At 38.2% G+C, this 20114-nt stretch overlaps 1 protein-coding gene across 1 annotated transcript in view; it reads left to right on the top strand.

The window, feature by feature from the left end:
* OTC (ornithine transcarbamylase) overlaps positions 1–9788 on the top strand; it is a 67045-nt gene extending 57257 nt beyond the window's left edge. Inside the window, exons 7-10 of the mRNA XM_072615172.1 lie at positions 2304–2357; positions 2608–2757; positions 4296–4433; positions 9602–9788. Of these exons, the coding sequence (XP_072471273.1) occupies positions 2304–2357; positions 2608–2757; positions 4296–4433; positions 9602–9661 (402 nt within the window). The 3' untranslated portion in view covers positions 9662–9788. The remainder of the gene's footprint in view (positions 1–2303; positions 2358–2607; positions 2758–4295; positions 4434–9601) is intronic.
* The last annotated feature ends 10326 nt before the right edge of the window (positions 9789–20114 follow it).

Below are 20114 nucleotides of genomic sequence, written 5' to 3'. Positions count from 1 at the left end.
CAGGTCCAGTCCACATCCTATCCTTCCTAAAACTTTGCCCTAATCTGCAGTTGAAAGCAATTTTTATATTATTGTAAATATGGCAAAGTTTAACTGACATGAGCTTGATAATCGGTCTTCATCTGGTGACCTTCCTCTGCATACAAGGGCCAGTAAAGACTTCAGCTTTCTAAGACAAAGAATGAGAACTTCCATTTTTGATTGTGCTCTGAACCTCCCTGTGTTGGGTGGTTTCTTTTATCTTCAAACCTCTTCAGCTGTTCTTGGAACACCTATTGATTCTCCTCTTGGAAATGATCCGTCAGTCAATGAGCATTTTATTAAGTGCCTACTCTGTGCCAGGCACTTGGCTATGCCCTAGCCATATTCAGAAAGGCAAAACACAGTCCCTGCTCTTGAGGGGCTCAGAGTCTAATAAGGAAACAACACATAAACAAGTATGAAAATCTATATCTGGGATAAATTGGATATAATCAACAGAAGAAAGACATTGGTATATAGAGGGTGAGAATTTATCTGTGACTTGAAGGAGGCCAAGAAGCCAAGAGATTGAGATGGGATTCCAGGCATGGGGGTTAACAAATGAAAATGCTTGGAATCAGGAGATGGAGCATCCCATGCAAAGAACAGTAATGAGGCCAGGGTCCCTGAAGGGAAGAGCATGTGAGGGTGCAGAGGGGGTGGGAGGAGAAGATACAGGGGCAAGAAGACTGAAAAGGTGAGTCTGTCAATCAACTTTTATTAAATGCCTGCTATGTGTCAGGCACTATGCTAAGTGTTGACAATAGGGGGTAAAAGGGGCAAAAGACAGTTCCTGTTCTCAAAGAGCTCACAATTTAATGGACAAGAAGAGCCCAGGGTGTGAAAGACTTTGATTGCCAAAGACAGGGTTTTGTATCTGATCTTGGAAGTGATAGGGAGTCTTTGGAGTTATGTAGGGGGGGAGAGGGGTTTGAGATGGGAAGGGGTGGATGAGATCAGACCTAAGCTTTAGGAAGATTACTTAAGGCCCTTGAATGGAGGATGGACTGATTAGAGTGGGGAAGAGTCTTAAGGCAGAGAGACCAATAATTTAGGTATGAGGCGATGACAGAGGCAACCAAGTGGCACAGTAGGAGACTTCTCTTTCTGAGTTCAAATCTGGTCTCAGACACTTATTAGCTGTATGAACCTAGACAAGTCACTTAACTATTTGCCTCAGTTTCCTCATCCATAAAATAAACTGGAAAAGAAAATTGCAAACTACTCCAATGTCTTTGCCATGAAAACTCTTAATTGGATCACAAAGAATTGAACACAATTAAACAGCAATGAAGTAGTGACAGCCTACATTAGTGTGATGGCAGCATTGGAGGACTTCATTCTACTTCTCAACTTTTAGGAACTTTTTCAATTCCACCCCCTTCAACATGGTCATTTATTGATGGGAATCTCCATAACTGTTTTGTGTCCACTTCCCAATCACCATTATCACCTTTGTTACTAAACAAAAATAAACAAATTTATTTTGAAACGTAGTCTAGAATCAGACTGGAGAATTAAGCAAACCTTTCAACTTGTGGAGGTTTTAAGAGGGGAAAAGATTATCACAAGCTAGTAAGAAAAAAGCAAAATGTTTGTCATATCAATTTAAGTGGCACAATTATTAAGAGGATGTGGGAGAACCAGCTCATTTTAAAAATAATTTAGAAGCAACATCAAGGTTAGAAAATCTAAAACTATAGTATCTTATATATTAGAAATGGCCAGGTTACTTGTATTTATCTTAAAGTCATCAAGTGTTTTAATAACTATTTGTAGTTGTTGATCAGATACTAGAGTTGTTTATCATTTCCTTTTCTAGCTCATTTTACAAATGAGGTACTGAGACAAACAGGGTTAAGTAACTTGCCCAGAATCACATATCACTAGTAAGTGTCTGATCGGATTTGAACTACTCAGGTCTCCCTGATTCCAGACCCAGTACTCTATCAACTGCACCACCTAAGTGCCCCTTAATAATCATAAGTACAAAAAGTGGCAATTTGTAGCATCAAAAGCACAGTTCACACTTCTTTCCTACAAAGAGTTAATTCCATTTCATCCTATTGGGAAGAGCTGGACCATTATGTTTGCTCACCTTGTTCAAAAGAATCATGAAATATGTTATTGTTGAGGTAGGCATTTACTTTGCTGCATAATTTGTTTTAATCCTTACTCCATTGAAAGATGAGTCCTTTAGGAAACCCATGTGTCACACACACACACACACACACACACACATTCACAGATGCAAATTAATAGTTTAATCTATTTTTTGACAGGGCTATGAACCAGATCCTGGTATCACCAAGCTAGCAGAGCAATATGCTAAAGAGGTATGATGGACTCACATAACTATATCTGTATCTATATCTATATCTGTATATAAATCTATAAGTGTATCTATATTTTTATCTCTGTGTCTGTATCTAAATCGTATCTGTATCTCTATTTCTGTATCTATATTTGTTTCTATATCTATATCAGCATCTGTATTTTTATCTATGTGTGTATCCATATCTGTCTATCAATCTTGTCTTCCCATTTCAAGGACTGCTAACTAATCTGCTCATTCATCTATGCTAGCATGGTACCAAGTTGTCCCTGACTTTTGATCCAATGGAAGCAGCACAAGGGAGCAACGTGTTAATTACAGACACGTGGATAAGCATGGGACAAGAGGAAGAGAAGAGCAAGAGGCTACAAGACTTTCAAGGTTACCAGATAACAATGAAGGTACGAATCAATGTTTGTCTATAGGTTCATTAATTCATTGATAAAGGCAAGAACTGGAAAATTACTCCTTCACTTTGGGTAGAACAGGGTGTCTTTCTCCTCTATACAAATAACTCTTTGTCCCTCTTAGTTTAATTGTACCGTTTGCAAAGAGATTTTTGTGATGGATATGGCAAAGCTGGGGTTGAGACTGTAGAGAGAATTTTCATAATTATTAAAAAGTGTCATTAGAAGGCATTAGGAGACTGAAAAAAATACATCAGTGGCACTTTTGCAGCCATATAATTCCATGTAATTTTTCTTTCATTTTATTCTTATTCTGTATTATGTCTGCTTTCTTAAATACTTGCGGACCAAAATGGATTATTCTAGGATCATGTTAGGAACTAGAATACCTTCTGTTGCACTCCTGATCTAATCTTGGGGTATTCCCTAAAGATCTCGAAGGAAATCCAATGCCAAGTTTGGTGAAGGGATCTCCCTAGAAGGAATCAGCATGGGATCCTAGATTTAGCTCTGAGCTAGATCTCAGATGTTATCTAAAACAATCTCCTCTTTTTATGGACAAGGAAATTGGGACCCTTAGAAGTTAAATAACTTGTTCAAGGTTACACAGGTAAATAGAGCTGCAGCATAAGATCAAAAGATTATACAACTAAAGCCGGGGTTATTTTTATTTTAATATTTTATTTTCCCCTAATTACACATAAAAACAATTTTAACATTCCTTTTCTTCAAATTTTCAGTTCTTCACCCCCATTGAAAAGGCAAACAATTTGATATAGACTATACATGTGCAGTCATGCAAAACATATTTCCCTGTAAGTTATGTTGTAAAAGAAAACACAGACAAAACTAACAAGAAAAATAAAGAAAGCTAGGAAAAAGTATGCTTAAATCTGCATTCAGACTCCATCAGATCTTTCTGTGCAAGTGGAGAGCATTTTTCATCATGAGTGCTTTGGAATTACCTTGGATCATTGTATCACTGAGAATAACTTTATCACTCATAATTGATCATCATACAATATTGCTCCTACTGTGTACAATGTCCTCTTGGTTCTAGAACTGGGAATCTTCACCTTTTTTGCATCATGAACCCCTTTGTCAGACTGATGAAATCCCTCCTGAAAATAATAGCTATTAAATACATAAAATAAAATGTGTAGGATTATAAGGAAACCAATTATTTTGAAATATAAATGTAATTGTTTTCCAGTATTATGGTCCCTTAATTCCTAGATAAACACCCTTTTCACCTTTTTCTGTATTTTAAATTTGGCTTAATGATGTGTGTGTGTGAGTGAGTGAATGAATGAAATGTCCTTTTCCATGCCAATCTATCAGTATTTCTGGAGACTCAGAAAAAAATGTCTTGAACTTGGAATTAAATTAATAGGGAAATATAAATCTCATTTGGAAAGCAGCAATTCTGAATTTGGGAGAGATGGTAAAAATGTAATTTTTTTCTTATGTAAAGGAAAAGCCAAAGTGCACTCAATTCTGATGTACTATTTCCACCATGTTTTTCCCCTTAGATGGCTGGAGCTGCTGCTTCCAACTGGACATTTTTACATTGCTTGCCCAGAAAACCAGAAGAAGTTGATGATGAAGTATTTTATTGTCCAAAATCGCTCGTATTTCCAGAAGCTGAAAACAGGAAATGGACAATCATGGTAAGAACTAAATTGATTTTAGCCTAAGGGTTGATGAGATTAAGCGATTTACCCACAGTCACATACTATCTCTACTAAGCGTCAGAAGCAAGATTGGAACCCAAGTCTTACTTCAAGTCCAATATAGTATCAGGAGTTCTGATGCTATCCATAGATCTGTAGATAGATTTCAGGGTGAGGGCAGGGGTTCTATGAACTTGGATGGAAAAAAAATAACATCGTCAATTTCGCTGTATTGATTTCCATTGCCTTCCTAGGTATATTATTTACACACTTGAAAACATTCCATTTAGGTGCTCAAAGGCTTCACCAAGCTATCAAAGAGGTCCATAACACACAAAAAAATTAGGAACCCTTGCACCATATACTATGTTGTTTTTCTCATCCTAATGACTTACTCAAGATACAGTAAATACTCAATTTGCCCTACTTTACCTCTTTTTGGAATTAAATTCTGCGTGCCTTTGCATGAAAGGGAGAATATTGGTATTTTAAAGTTCTAAATTTATGACTAGAAAATAAGGATAATCTTTTCTTCTTACTAGTCTCAGACACAGACAATTATCTCAATTCCAAAAAAAAAAATGTGACCTAACCATATTAGCTCTATAATACAAGAAGTAATAAAAGCTTCTATTTTTGTCAGAAAATAATTGGAACACCAATGATGATAAGGCCTTAATGATTTTGTAACTTTGTCTTCCTTAGGAATTCTGGAGAATAACAAAGCTTACTACAATAATATTTATATGGAGTTTGACCATTTTTAGCAGGAGAAATAACATTAAAGTCCTATTGCATTAAAAATATTTTAGTTAATTACACTTGAGAGAAAACATTGCCCACCTGATTCTTCTCAGTCCTCATACACAAAACCATCATTTTTGCTAAAAATTTATAGGTAATATTCCAAGGGCCCAATTCTAGCTTCTCTATAAAGGCAAGCTCTGCATGTATTCTCATTTGAACAGTAGAAAAAAATAGAAGGGAAATTTCAGCCTGAGTCCCTGTGCTGAGCTACCTCTCACCGTTAACACATGATGTTTTGTAAAAAGATGGTGAAGAACTGATTTTCAAGTGCTTGTAATTGCTTTTAAAGCAAAAATGCTGACTTTCATCACCCTGGATAGTTTCATAGCCGGGCATGATTGGGCACATTCATTTCACTGCATTGTAAACTGATTTACTCCATCCATAACAGTGTATGTGTGTGTGTGTGTGTGTGTGTGTGTGTGTGTGTGTGTGTTTGTGGGTACGTACAAGCAATGCAATTTTATTGATCAATAGCTATTCCATATTCTAACAGACATATAGTCCTCAGTTTAACAAATCTCTAGGGTCATTTGAGGCATGAAAACTGACAGTTTTTTCTTGTACAATGAAGAACTCTGACTCTTTGACAATGTCCCTGCCAATATGGTGGAATGGAACTATCACTGGGTTTGCAACCAGAGATTATGGATTCAAATCCAAACTCTGTCTGTCCCTCCTATGTAATCTTGGCCAAAGTCTTTCCCTTTGCTGGGCCTCATCTATATTTTCCACATGCATGAAATGTCAGGGTTGATCTAAGGATCTTTAAGTTCCAGCCCCAAATCTGTGATCTAATGAAAAAGACTATACCCATCTCAAAGTGGTTAATTAACCCAAATAATAAACTTGTTCTCTAAACCAGAGATATCAGACACATGGCCTATGAACCACATGTAGCCCACAACATTCCTGAGTGCAGGCCAAACCATACCAAAATGTAATTGGGAAATACTGAATAAAATATTGAACAAAACATAAGTAAAATAAAAATATAATAAAACATGGATAATGCCATTTTAAATGAGTCAGTATATAGCCCCACAGGGATCATTGTGTTTGAATTAGTGACCCCCATTTCTAGTTTAGTTTGACATTCATTGCTGTAAAGCATAACACATCTCTTTACTCTTTGAGATTATTTGGCTTTTCCCAGCCATGAGGGATGTTGCCAAGGAAGATAGTATCTCTGTGTCCCTGAGGGATAGAACAGGGCAGAGTCAGCAGTCTTGACAGAACCCTCAGATGGGTTTGTTTCCTTGCCAGCAGATTTTGCTGTGACCATGAAGCAGAAGGTAACTGAATGACCCAGTGGAAGTCTGATTCCAGAAAGCATTCCAATATGGATGCCAAAAACACATAGCAATGTAGTAGAGAAAATCAGTCACATTTTATAGAACTCCCTAAAGGCTCATTTCTGAAGCCATTAAAAAATATTTGATGTGATTCCTGGGACTAATAAAAAGAGGTTATAAATTTCACATAATGTGCTAGATAGGCAGGTCATCCACAAAATAGTCAACTCATGCTAATACTTTAAATATATTGTCCCTTAAGTATTATTGCCATTTTAATAAAATATCTCCTCTGTGAAGTCTTTCCTAATCCTACATTCAGTATTTTTGGAGTGTGTTGCAAGAAAAGAGTGATGAACTTGGAGTCCACAAGGATGAGTTCAAATTTTGTCTCTTCCATTCACTGTGTCACTTTCAGGAACTCATTTAACTTTTCTGGGCCTCAGTTTAATCATCGGTAAAATAAAAGGGCTAGACTAGATGACCTCAAAGATGTTTCCCCAAACTGGAGCTATAACCCTAGGATATGGAATGATGAAGGACCACTGGGATCATCTGCTCCAATCCTGTCATTTGTAAATCCTTCATTTACAAATGAACTTATTTTTCAGTCATGCCCAACTCTCCATGACCTCATTTAGGGTTTTCTGAGCAAAGATAGAAGTTTGCCATTTCCTTCTCCAAATCATTTTTTACAGATGAAGAAACTGAGGCAAACATGGTTAAGTGACTTGTCTAGGGTCTCATAGCTACTAAGTCTCTGAGGCCAGATTTGAACTCAGGAAGATGAGTCTTCTTGATTCCAGGTCCCGTGTTCTATCCACTGTGCCACCTACCTGTCTCTATAGATGAAGAGAGAAAGATTAAATTACTTGTCCAAAGTAATATGGGTAATAAGTAGAAAAGCTGAGATCTAAATGTGGGTTCACAGATTTTGAATTCAAGAGTTATTTCACTATATAATGCTCTCACCTACTTCTTTGTTGTATACCACTCGAATGTATTTGTAATGTGATATTTTATATTATTATATATCATATTTGTGATTATATTTTATGGCAGCGAGGTGGAACAGTGGATAGAGTACTTGACCTGGAGTCAGGAAGACTCCTCTTCCTGAATTCAAATCTGGCTTTAGACACTTACTAGGTCTGGGACCTTGGGCAAGTCAGTTAATCCTGTTTGCCTCAGTTTCCTCATCTGCAAAAAAATGACCTGGAGAAGGAAATGGCAAACCAAGAAATACCAAGAAAACCCCAAATGGAATCACAAAGAGTTGGACACAACTGAAAAATGACTTAACAGGAAAAATTTATCTTAATACTAAATTAAATTCCATGAGGGCAAGAGTCGTGTCTTATCTGCACTCCTATAGCATCTCAAACATTGCTTTTCACACATTAAATATTTGCTAAATTTTTAAAATAAAATTTGAACTCATGTAATTTTATAAGGAACACAGCATTCTGGAAGCATGGATTTGCATCTCAACTCTGATTCAATCAGCTGAATTCACAGTGGATAGAGACCTGAGCATGGAGTCAGGGAAATTTGAATTCAAAACCAGTCTCAGACAATAGCTGTGTGACCCTGGGCAAGTTACTTAACCTCTCTCTATCTTAATTTCCCCATCTTATAAGATAACAGCCCCTAACTCCCAGAGTATCAAATGAGGATCAGATAAGATCATATTTATAAAGTGCTTACCATAGTGCCTGATGCATAATAAGCATTATAGAAATGCTTCTTCCTTCCCTTTCTCTCCCTTTTTTTTATTTGTCAAATGAATTCTGGATTAAGCCATCTTTAAAATCCCTTACCCATCTAGCTCCTTGTGATTCCTCTGAATTGAAATGAAAAACATTCATTTTTTTGTTCAGTCATTTCAGTCATGTCCGACTCTTTGTGACCTCATTTAGAGTTCTCTTGGCAAAGATAGTGGAGTGGTGTGCTATTTCCTTCTCCAGCTCATTTTATGAATTAGGAAACTGAGGCAAACAGGGTTAAGAGATTTGCCCAGGGTCACACAACTAGTAAGCCTCTGAGTCTGGATTTGAACTCAGGCTTTCCTGGCTCCAGGCCTGGCTCTCTCTCTGCTGCTCCACCTAGTTAACCTGCCACTTAGTTTACAAACCAAGAAAGACATGGATAACCAATTACAGAGAAAACACAGGAACATAAATGTGAAACCAAGACATGACCAGATAAATCGTGTACAGGTCAGGAATAGGTACATATGAGAGATGGAATACAAAAATTCAAGAGATGCCTGGGAGATAAGCCTTCCAAAATCCTTGTTTAGTAGAGGCAGAGTGAGGAACAGCTATTACCTCTGCAATTTTTCATAGGCAAGCTGACAGTAAGTGCTGGTGAATTGCACCTGGCATTCGTATTTACAGTTTCTAAACATTTTCACATGTTTTCACATGTGCCATCTTTTGTTACCCTCACTATAGTGTCTGAAATCACAAGGCTAAAAAACTTCAGATGAAGCCTCTAACCCAAGCCATTTGTCTGCCCCATCACTCTATACACAATAGGATCACCCAAACCCAAGATGATTGGCCATTTCCAAGCAAATTTGCTTTTTGTCGGTCCTTGATTGACCCCCCTCAAATTTCCCTCAATTCATACTGACCATAGGCTATACTTCCATAGTAAGTACCATGGTGAGCAGTAGGTGTGTGATGAACCATAGTACTTCACCAGCCAATTCCTCAGATGCCCTCAAGGTTGCAAAAGTCACTCATGGACGATTGTCTGCTTTTTCTCTATTCAGCCCTAGAACTATTCCTTAGGAACCACATGGGTTGCCTGTATAGGCAGGCTAGTCTGCTCCCTCTCGACCTTTCCTCATCTGCATAAAAACAAATGTAGTGCAGAATCATCCCTTTATCACTTCAGATGTTTCAGCATCTTCACAAAGCATAGTCGGAATTAGAATTTGCTTGAGAAAGCTCACTTTTATCCCCGACCCCTTTTCCTCCCTCCACCTGGTTCTCATGCCACATTTGTTTCCGACGTGTCTTCATTTTTTTCTTTTTCTTTTCATGTCTGCTGCAGGCTGTCATGGTTTCCCTGCTGACGGATTACTCACCACAGCTGCAGAAGCCTACATTTTGATGCTTCGGCTCTTTCCAAGGGGGAAAAATATTTTGTAGCAACAGTGTATTCTAGTCCATGGAAAGGCAGAGGGGGAGGAATGGGATCAAAGAATGGAGCCATTTCCTAATAAACGGATTATACAATATTGTTGTGCCATGGTGAAATCTCATACAACATTGAAGCTCTGTCATTTATGCTTTCTTCTGCCTCATAGTTTAGAGCTTAAGAGGGTTTGTATTTAGCTTGTCCTTTTTAACTGTCATTTAGTGAATGAATCTGAGCATTCATTTAAGTGATTGCTGGGGTTTGTACTCCAGCATGAGAACTCACAGAGCAGGTTATATGGCTTATTCATGATAGCCTCACAGATCATTACCTACAATGATTTGCACCCATTATCACATGTTGAGTAGATCTGTAATAAAAATAAAAAATAATAATAACAGCATTGTGTTTGTATAGCAGTTAAAGATTTACAAAAATGTTTCCCCCATAATGACCTGTTGAGTTAGAAGTTAGGCAGTGAATACAAGGTGCTTTCGTGCCCTTTTGGAAGAACCTAGCAATCCTTGGCTACCAGCAAGGCCAAATAATCCTCTTCCCAAATAGATTGCACTATTAAGAATACCAGTGGGACAGACCGGACATTCTGTTGTGGAGGAGGGGTTGGTAATAATCCTATGAGGCAGCTTAACCATGGCCAAACTCTACAGTTACTTGCCAGGCCTTCCAGGAAGGTGGGGGTTGAGCATCTTTAAAAACAGAAATCTATCTACTCTTAAAAGAATGTTTAGAGTTACCACACTGGGCTAACCCTTGCAAGGAAGTGGAACATCTCTGTTTACATAGATAAGTCCATGTGTCCCACCCTGGAAAAAAAGCAAAAATTATAAACAATTGACCGCCAGCCAAGAGGGTAAAATGCCAATTTTTTTCTTTGATTTTATGTTGTTTTCATGAGTTCAAATCCTTCTGACATTAGCTGCCTGACTATGAACAAAGCTTTTTTGAATCTCCATTTCTCCTTCTATAAGATGGCGATAACGATACCCATCGTACCTATTTCTGAAGGTAGAAGGCTGGAAGGCTCCAGTGCGATCATGTAAAGCATTTGGCACACTTAAAACTCTAAGCACATATCCACCATCATCGTCATTATTATGACTAACCTCCAACTATTCCTATAGAACTATCACAGATTAAGAGATATTTCTTTCTCTAGTTTCTCTCACTTCTCAATACACACACACACACACACACACACACACTCGTACACATATGCTACTACATTACTTTCTTAGAATCAAAATCAGATTCATGTATTTTGAATAATTGTAAAATATTATTTTACAATCAGTTAATCAGACAAAAAGTTAAGTGCTTCTTCATAAGGACATTTCACAAGGAAGAATAAAACATGAAAAATCACTTCCTTGGCATTTCCCCTGAGTGATATGACAGTTGTAGATTGGCTAGCCATGACCTTAACAAATCAGCAGGAGATAAATTATGTATGCAATGTTCAATGAAGAATCCATGAAACTGTTTATGCAAAAAAGTCTGGTGCTGTTATGTGTAGTAAGAAAAAATCTCCTATAGATTGCCAAGGGTGACTGACTCGTAGAGGGTTTCAATAAAGGGTAATTACTGGAAAAAAATGAAAAAAAATAGAATTGAGCTGAATTTCCACAAGGAAAAGTTTGATCTTGAGTGTAACCTGGGCTTGAACTGGGAATCCTCTCATAGCTCTCACTGTCAAAGGTAACTGCTGTTTAGATATAACAGAATCCAGAATTTTCCAATTAGGAAATAGACTTAAATGGCAAAACTTTTTTCTAGGGACCATTGAAATAAATGGGCATGTACAAAGGCCATCCCCACCTTCTGCTAGACATTTCAGGGTACTTTGTCTCAAGGGACATTGCCCATATGTTGTTTTTTGGCCCATTTATCTCTTCCAGTTTTGAGAGAAATCTGTTCTCTCTCAGAAACAAATGCCCCTAGACCTCTTCTTCCCACACTCTTTCCATCTCCTCTTGTTTAATTAAACCTGGTTCATTTCTTATAACCCCTCATCCTTGGCTAACTTTGATGTCTCCTACCATGATATGCTATAAGAGAGAGTTGGCATATTCTTCCCATTACCATTTCATGCCCTCCCTTGGCAATCATTATTCAACCATTGCTCCATATGCTGATATAATTCTGTTCAATCCCTTGGAATTGAATATCTGGTCCTGGAGGTAAGAGATTCACTAGAACCTATCAAGCAGGGAGGGGACATGGTCAGATCTATATTTTAGGGGAAAAAGAAAGATCTTAAACCCTTATTCCTCCAGCCCTCAAGTCACATTCTTTGCTTTCTTAAAGGAGTTCAGCACATGGATCACAATTTTTCTTTTCACAACCAACACCCGTCCTCACATTTGGGATCTTTTTTTCTCATGTTAATGCCCAACTCAAATATCATAGCCTCCCAGTTCATCAGCCTTTTCAGCTTTCAAAACCTGCATCTTGAGTAAATCTGTCACCTACAGGAATGACCACAGCTTACACCTCAGCATCACCTCAAAATGCAGCACTTCTGTGATTCTGTACTCTGAAATCCTCCTTGTCAGTCAGACAGTGAAGAAGCGTTTACCAAGTGTTTACTACATGCCAGGCACTGTGTTAAGCACTGGGAATGCAAAGGCAAAAAATAACCTCTATCCTGAAGGAGATGACATGTAAATAACTAGGTACAGCCATGGTATGTACAAAGTAGGTGGAAGGTAGTCTGAATAAGGAGGCATGAGTGGGGTGGGGAGCTAGGAGAGGCTTCCTGGCAAGGGGTGGGCTCTGAGCAGAGTTTGGAAGGAAGCCAAGAAAACCAGGAGATGGAGATGAGATAGCAGAGCATTCCAGAGATGGAATGTCATGTTCAAGGCTCATATACTAGACTGTCAAGTATGTGGTAAGGAATAAAAAGTGAGAATCCCAGAGAGGTAGTAAAGGGACAGGCAATAATGTGCTTTAAATACCAAACTGGATTTTATATTTGGTCCTGGAGGTAAGACAGAGTCACTGGAGCTCATGCAGGAGAAAGGTGACATTTTAGAAAAATGCTTTGGATCATAATTTCTTGGTTTTTCATCATTCCCTCTTTTTCATTTCTCCTAAATCTATTCTTTGTCCTTTCAATGACTGCTAACCCCATCATCCCTCCCTATCCATTATCTGGGTTTTAGCTTCACTTTTTTAATTTCTTTTTTTGGTTTTTTAAAATTAATTTATTTTTAGTTTTCAACATTCACTTCCACAAGATCTAGCCTCACTTTCTTCCCATAGCTTGCGTCCATTATTGACCCCATAGCTAGACAATTCAACTGAATACTGTCTTGTACAAGGTCTTCCTCTGCTCAACTGTCCCCTTGTTCATGCCTTCCCAATCCTCAAACTTGGGTTCCCTCCCCCATCCATATTCTCTGCTGCTACTTCCAAGTGACCAGATGTTATTGGTGGTAGTCATGAAACTGCTTACTGAATTCACGATAAAATAAGGTTATTTCGTTTGAATTGAGCTGTTACTGCTGAAAGACAGTGTTAATTCTTCCTTGATTTCACTTATTACACTACTTGGAATGGCTTTCCCAATCCTCCTGCCTTCTCATGGAACCTTACTCTTGGCTCAGCAGTTGACCACCTCTTTATTTACTGAGAAAATAAAGGCCTCCCCTCATGAGTGCTCTCTTCTCTCTAACTCTTCATGCGCCATTTCTTCCATGCTTTATCTCAGAGGAAAATATCCCTTTTCCTTTCCCAAGCTAACACATCTACTTGAGTTCTTGGTCTTTCTCCACTTTCTCTGGGAGCTAGTTTCAGCCATCATTCCTGTTCTCACTTTCATATTCAATTCCTCTACCTGCTGCTCCTTTCCCGATGCCTATAAACATGCTTGGGTTTCCAATTTTGTTTTGGTCCTCAGGACTCATTCTTTCAGCCCTTTTGGGGTTCTAGAGGTGCCCCCTGAGAGTCAGTGGGGTTCTGGCATCTCATCTGGACTGTGAGCCACCAGTTGCTAGCACCCTAGCTGCGATTAAGATGGCTTTTTAATTATGGGATATTTACTCTAAAGATATAATAAGCACAGAAATACAAGCATTTTTCCCTATACATACTCTCCCCTATACCACTCTGGAGAGGTCTCTGGAGACAGTGAATGAAAATTTGATATAGTTTTTACATTGCATTGGCCCCACTGAGTTTACTTCCCAATTTGGCAGAGCTCCTGGATGAATAAGTCTGCACATATCCTATTTTTAGACTGGGCCAAGCAGGTCGCTGAGGACTTTACTTCTCACTTCCTGGTTTGCAGCAAATCTAGGCAAAGACATAGCTCCTGGACTTCTTTCTTATGGGTTTATCTTCTGACTTTTGGAAGCTCACAAGATCCCAATAACCTTTACCTAAAACAAGACACAGAGGCAGAGATAAACTGTCCAAAGAATAGAGTCATACATCAGCTTTGGATAAGGAGGGGTCAAGGCCATTCTCATGTCATTATCTCTCCTGACTGTCAGGAAAGAAAGTAAAGTAAGGGCTAGGATAAATGCTTGTTGGAATAAATTAAGTTGAATTGGTCAGAAAATGCTTCATGAAGACTGTCAAATCTGAGATGAAACTTATTTTAAAAATAGTAGGAAGGAAGAAAGATGAGTGCATTTGTTGGGGTAGTAAAAGGAGAGAGTACTCAACAGGTAGGTGAGATTTGACATGTGGAGTACATTTAAAGTCAGCTTTATCCTCTAGTGCGTAATAAAGTAGGAAACCATTGAATGGATTGGAGCAGGAGAATGACATAAGGGAAGTGGTATACTATGAAGATTCATGTGATTGTGGTGGGCAAAATGGACTGGGTGGAAGGAGACTGGTGGTGGGTAGATCAGATAGCTATCACAGTTGTCCAGCCATGAGATGACAAAGTTGCAGCAGTAGGGTTGAGAACAAAGGGGCATTTCTGAGGAAAAATTGACAGGACTTGGTGACTGCTTGGAAATGAAAGAGAAATGAAATAGGATACTCCAGATAAAGAACCCTTACTAAGCAGAATGACTAAAAACAAATCAGTTAACATCTTGGGCTCCTCTGCAAAGGGGATAAGAGAATTTGCTTTCTTTGCAGGGATGGGATGAGTCTAAGTAATCATCACAACTCACTATTATATAGAATTTCAAGTCTTACAGAGTGCTTTTCTCACATCCACCCAAAGAGTTAGGTAACACAAATATTATTATCCTCATTTAAATAGATGAAGAAAGTGAGGCTTGGAGATGGTAAATGACCTTTTGTGGTTATACATCTGGGATGTGGAGGGGATGAGATGCAAAACACATGTTCTCACTCCATGTCCATAGTGTGTGGCAAGCTTAGCCAAAAAGATATCGTAGAGATTGAACTAGAACTCAAAAAGGTTATGGAAGATAGTGGACCCATAGAGTTGATTTTTCAGTCTTGACTTTCAGAGGAATAGTTCTACCAAGCACAGAGTTACTAAGTGCTTTTCAATAACTCCTTCGTAGATGCGAGTGATAAAAAAAAAAAAGCAAACCATGTAACTGACTGTTATTAATGCCCTCCCTGCACTTCCCTTTACATCAGCCAAATTCTCTAAATGGTGTTGGTGAAAACTTAGAGCTACAAACATCACCATCAATTTCTTTCTCCGTTCTCTTCAATAATTAAATTATTAGTCCTTTCAATGTCCTTGTGAAGAGGTTATAAATATTTAAGTAAGAATGAACATTTATTCTCACTATTTAAATGCATGGCCTTTCACCTCCATCAGCATGGTGGGCTGTGAATTACAAGAGAAGCATCCTAAAAGTGGGACTCTCAGCCCCTCCTCTCTCTCAAAAACAGAGATGACTAACCTGGCTGACTTCTGTGGGGGATGGAATCAAGTACTCTTCTATTGTAATGGGGTGTTGGTAAGGAGATGTGCCCACTGCTGTGGCTTTGACAAATCTTTTTCCAAGGAACTAGAAGCTCTACATAGGTCATTAAATCTCTGTGAGATAGTGGGTGGTGGAATAAGGCCTTCAAACAGTGACCCGTTAAGTGGTGGTATCTGGCTCAACCCCATTCATTTGACCACATTGCACAGTGTGAACTGCTCTTCCCCTTCAGGATGCACAAACATGACTGATACTTCTGTGACTACTATGTGCCACGTACTATGTTGAATACTTTTACAGACATCTCATTGGACCCTCGCAACTGAAGACAGCTCTGAGGCTTGAATTGAATTTAGATCTCCCTGACTCTAGCCAGTGCTCTACCCACTGTGTGCCTTAGCTGCCTGGAAGCTACCTCATTCCTATACTAGGACCTAGGGAGAAAAGGTTTGTCCTGAATTTGGGGCATTTGGGGGTTGAAGACAATCCTATGCATAAGAACTTGGTAATCACTCTTTGGATCTGAATTTGAATGTAGAGCTTATAGTGCCTCAAAGAGAAGTCACCCCTTACCATACTTATTATTTTTTTTATGTTGGGAGATCCACCATAAATCCAGATCCAGGATTTCATCAGTTGAGGGAACTCAGTGTGGAATCTCCCTCAACTGAAGTATAAGGCAACTCATGTATAATTTATAGTCTTCAAGAGATGCCTGAAGCACTGAATGGTTAAGTAGTCCCTCATCCTGCATGTGTCAGAAGCAGGACATGAACCATGTCTTCTTGACTCCAAATCACACCCTACGTTCATTAGGTCACCCTGCCTCACTCTTGTCATTCACAAACAGGAAAATCTGAAGAACCTCATCTAATGTAAAGGTGTAAATAAGTAAACATGATAAGAAATATATCAAAATGGATCAGGAACAAGAAATGAGAGAAACCAAAGATGTGTAGACTACATGGAAACCCCATGCCTCTGCATTATAGACATTTTCTTCAAGAAAAGATTGGGGAGAGACGACTTCAAGATATCAGAGTAGGAAGAAGCAGTACAGTCCATCTTCCTCCTCAAATACTCCAATAATTATCTAAGAACTCTGGACTGAGTAGGGAACAGGATATTGAAGAAGAGACTATAATGGCATCTTTCTATTCCAAGATCACAAATTTGTTCTGTAGGCAAATGAGCTTGTTACTATGGCCGTTTGCTAGTATGTGTAGTGCACCTAATCCATTCCACTGATCCACCACTATATTTTTTAACCAATACCATATTGTTTTCATGATTACCACTTTGTAATATAGTTTGAAGATCTGGTACAGCTAAGCCACCTTCTTTCAATTATTTTCATTAATTTCCTTAATATTCTTAACCTTTAGTTCTTCTAGATGAACTTTGCTATTATTTTTTCTAGTTCTATAAAATGATTCTTAGTAATTTGCTAAGATACTGAACAAGTAAATTTCAGTAGAATTGTTATTTTTATTATGTTGGCACAGGCTACCCATGAGTAGTTAATATTTTTCCAGTTGTTTTGATCTCTATTTGTGTGAAAAGTATGTTGCAATTATGTTCATATAGTCCCTGGGATGGTCTGCAGTTATTTTAAATGGAATCTCTCTATCTCTTCCACTGGACTTTGTTGGTAACATAGAAATGCAGATGATTTGTGTGGTTTTACTCTATATTGTGCAACTTTTCTAAAGTTGTTAATTGGTTCAACCAGTTTTTTAGTTAATTCTCTAGGGTTCTCTAAGTACACCATCCTATCATCTTTAAAGAGTGCAACTCTGCAAGAGTTTTGCTTCCTTATTATTTATTTTTAACCATCCAGCCCTACCCATTAGTCATGTGGGACCACCCCTCCTAACCCCACCAAGGCTTGATCCCAGACTGGTTGTGAATAATTAGTTAGGATAGATATTCACAATGAGGGGGGAGACATTTAGTTCTGTGAGGAAAAATTGAGATTGTCCACTAATATAAATTTGCTGTCTATTTCTTCCTGTAACTCATTTAACTTCTTTAAAAATCTGTATGCTAGGCAGATTTCAGAAAAACCTGGAAAGACTTACATGAACTGATGCTGAGTGAAGTCAGCAGAACCAAGAGAACACTGTACACAGTAACAGCAACACTGTAAGATGACCAACTTTGATAAAACTAGCTCTTCTCAGCCATGCAATGATCTAAGGCAATTCCAAAAGATTCAGGATGGAAAATGCTATCTGCATACAGAGAAAGAACTACAGAGCCTGAATGCAGATCAAAGCATGCTATTTTCTCTCTCTCCTGTTTTTCTTTCTCATGGTTTTTCCCTTTTGTTCTGATTCTTCCTTCACAGCGTGACTAATATGAAAATCTGTCTAATAGGATAGTGCAGGTATAGCCTATACTAGATTGCATGCCATCTTGGGAGGGGAGAGGGAAGAGAGGAAGAGAATATTGGAACTCAAAATCTTATAGGTGAATGTTGAAACTAAATAATGAAATAAATAAATGCTGATTGACAAAAAAAAAGAATACGTATGCTATACCACTTGGTTGATATATGTTTAGTATTGATATTATTTCATTGTCTGGTACCTTTTTAGCAAGATATAGTTTTCTTCCCTATTTCTTTAATTAGACTAATATTTTTGCTTTACCTGAGACCATGATTGCTACCCCTGTGGGGTTTTTTTGCTTCAGCTTAAACATAGTAAAGTTTTCAAAAATGAGTTTAGAATGAGTAATAGAGGAAAGAGTTGGAATATAGATGAGAACTATGGAGAAGAGTCTTAGAAAGTCAACAAATCATATCAACAAACATTTATTAAGAGCCTACTATGTGCCAGGCACATAAGTCCTGGAAATACAAAGAGACAAAAAATAATAACAAAAAAGTCCTTGTTCTCAAGGAACTCATAGTATAAAAGGGTAGACAAACAACTGTAGAAACAAGTTCTGTACAGGCTAAATCTATGGTAATCTCAGAAGAAGGCACAAGGTTAAAGAAGATTGGCAAGGGCTTCTTGCAGAAGGTGGGATTTTATTTAGATGGGAACTGAAGGAATCTGGAAGCCAGAGAGAACAGAAAGAATTCCAGAATCAAGAGACAGACAATGGAAATGCCTGGAGATGAGAGGTGGAATGTTGTGTGGGAGTAATAGGAAAGAGGCCAGTGTCGCTAGATTGAAGAGGACATGAAGGATAACGTGGTGTAAGAAGACTGGAGAGGTAGAAGGGGTCAGATGATGAAGGGCTGTAAAAGTTAAAGGAAAGATTGATTTTATTTTAGATCCCAAACACAATAAGGAGACTCTGGGATTTGTGGAATGGCAGAGGATCTGTGTGACAAGTGCTTTAGGAAGATCAGTTTGACAGCTGAGTGGAGGGTGGGCTAGAATGGGGATTGACTGGTGGCGAGAGGAGCAACAAAAGCCTATTACTGTAGTGGTCTAGGAGTGAGAAGATGAGAGCCTGAACCAGAGGGTGGCAGAGTGAGAGGAGAAAAGGGAAAACACACCTTTTGAATGTTATGCATTAAGAAGATTATTTCCTTCTTTCAGGAACCAACAAATAGCTAATCACAGTTTAAGAAATGATCACAAAAGTAATTGAGCAAAAGAAATATAGTTTTGTTCTAGCAGAGTTATTGAGATAATGCACAAAACAGTGACAATCCTTTCTAAAACCATCCCAGAATGCATAGCTGCCATTCACTGGATGTGTTCTAGGAAGCATGTATACACACATACACATACACATACACACACACACACACACACTTTCTCCATTTCTGAAAAATGCAATAATTCTAGAAGATAACTACAAACTATTTCTATGTAAAATTCATACATTTTGGAGTTTAGACAGTAATGGACTTTGGGTAAAATATATTGCCATATCAAACTTTCTCCATTATATTAATAGTGCTTTGCTATTTAGAAGACAGTCAATAGTTATCTCTGGGTGATTCAGAGATAGGTTCCTTTCCATTACTGGGTATAGAAGCAATGCCTATTATTCTTTTGCAAGAGATTTAATTCATCAATAAGGCAGCCAGAGATCCCTCCAAACTTTATATGGTGCTGGAACATTTTCCTCTTTTTTTAAGCTTTGAATTTTTTTCCCAATCACATGTAAAAACAACTTTAACATTCTTTTTAAAAAATTTTTTTGACTTCCAAATTCTCTCCTTGCCCCACCACCAGGGAATGGCCTGAATATTCCAAACCATAATAGAGTCCACCCTAAATTCTAGTTTGCATCTCCCAGGTTTTAATTCAGTTAATAACATTATTAAGTGCCTACTGAATGCAGAACACAGTGATAGATAATTGGGATTTTAAATTTAGATAAGGCATAGTTCTCTACCCTAATGATGCTTAAATCCTGTAAGGGGATAAAGAGTAAACAGAGGTAACTACAATATAAAATATTTGCATATGAAAATGATAGTGGATGGGATTCACAATGGACTCCTAAAAGGAAAAGACCATGCCTTTGGGACTTGGACCCCAAATCCCCTGAACCCACACCTCTGGTGT

Source organism: Notamacropus eugenii, chromosome 5 (genome assembly GCF_028372415.1).
Source record: "Notamacropus eugenii isolate mMacEug1 chromosome 5, mMacEug1.pri_v2, whole genome shotgun sequence".
Taxonomy (NCBI): domain Eukaryota; kingdom Metazoa; phylum Chordata; class Mammalia; order Diprotodontia; family Macropodidae; genus Notamacropus; species Notamacropus eugenii.
This window is presented reverse-complemented; position numbering and strand designations above follow the sequence as displayed.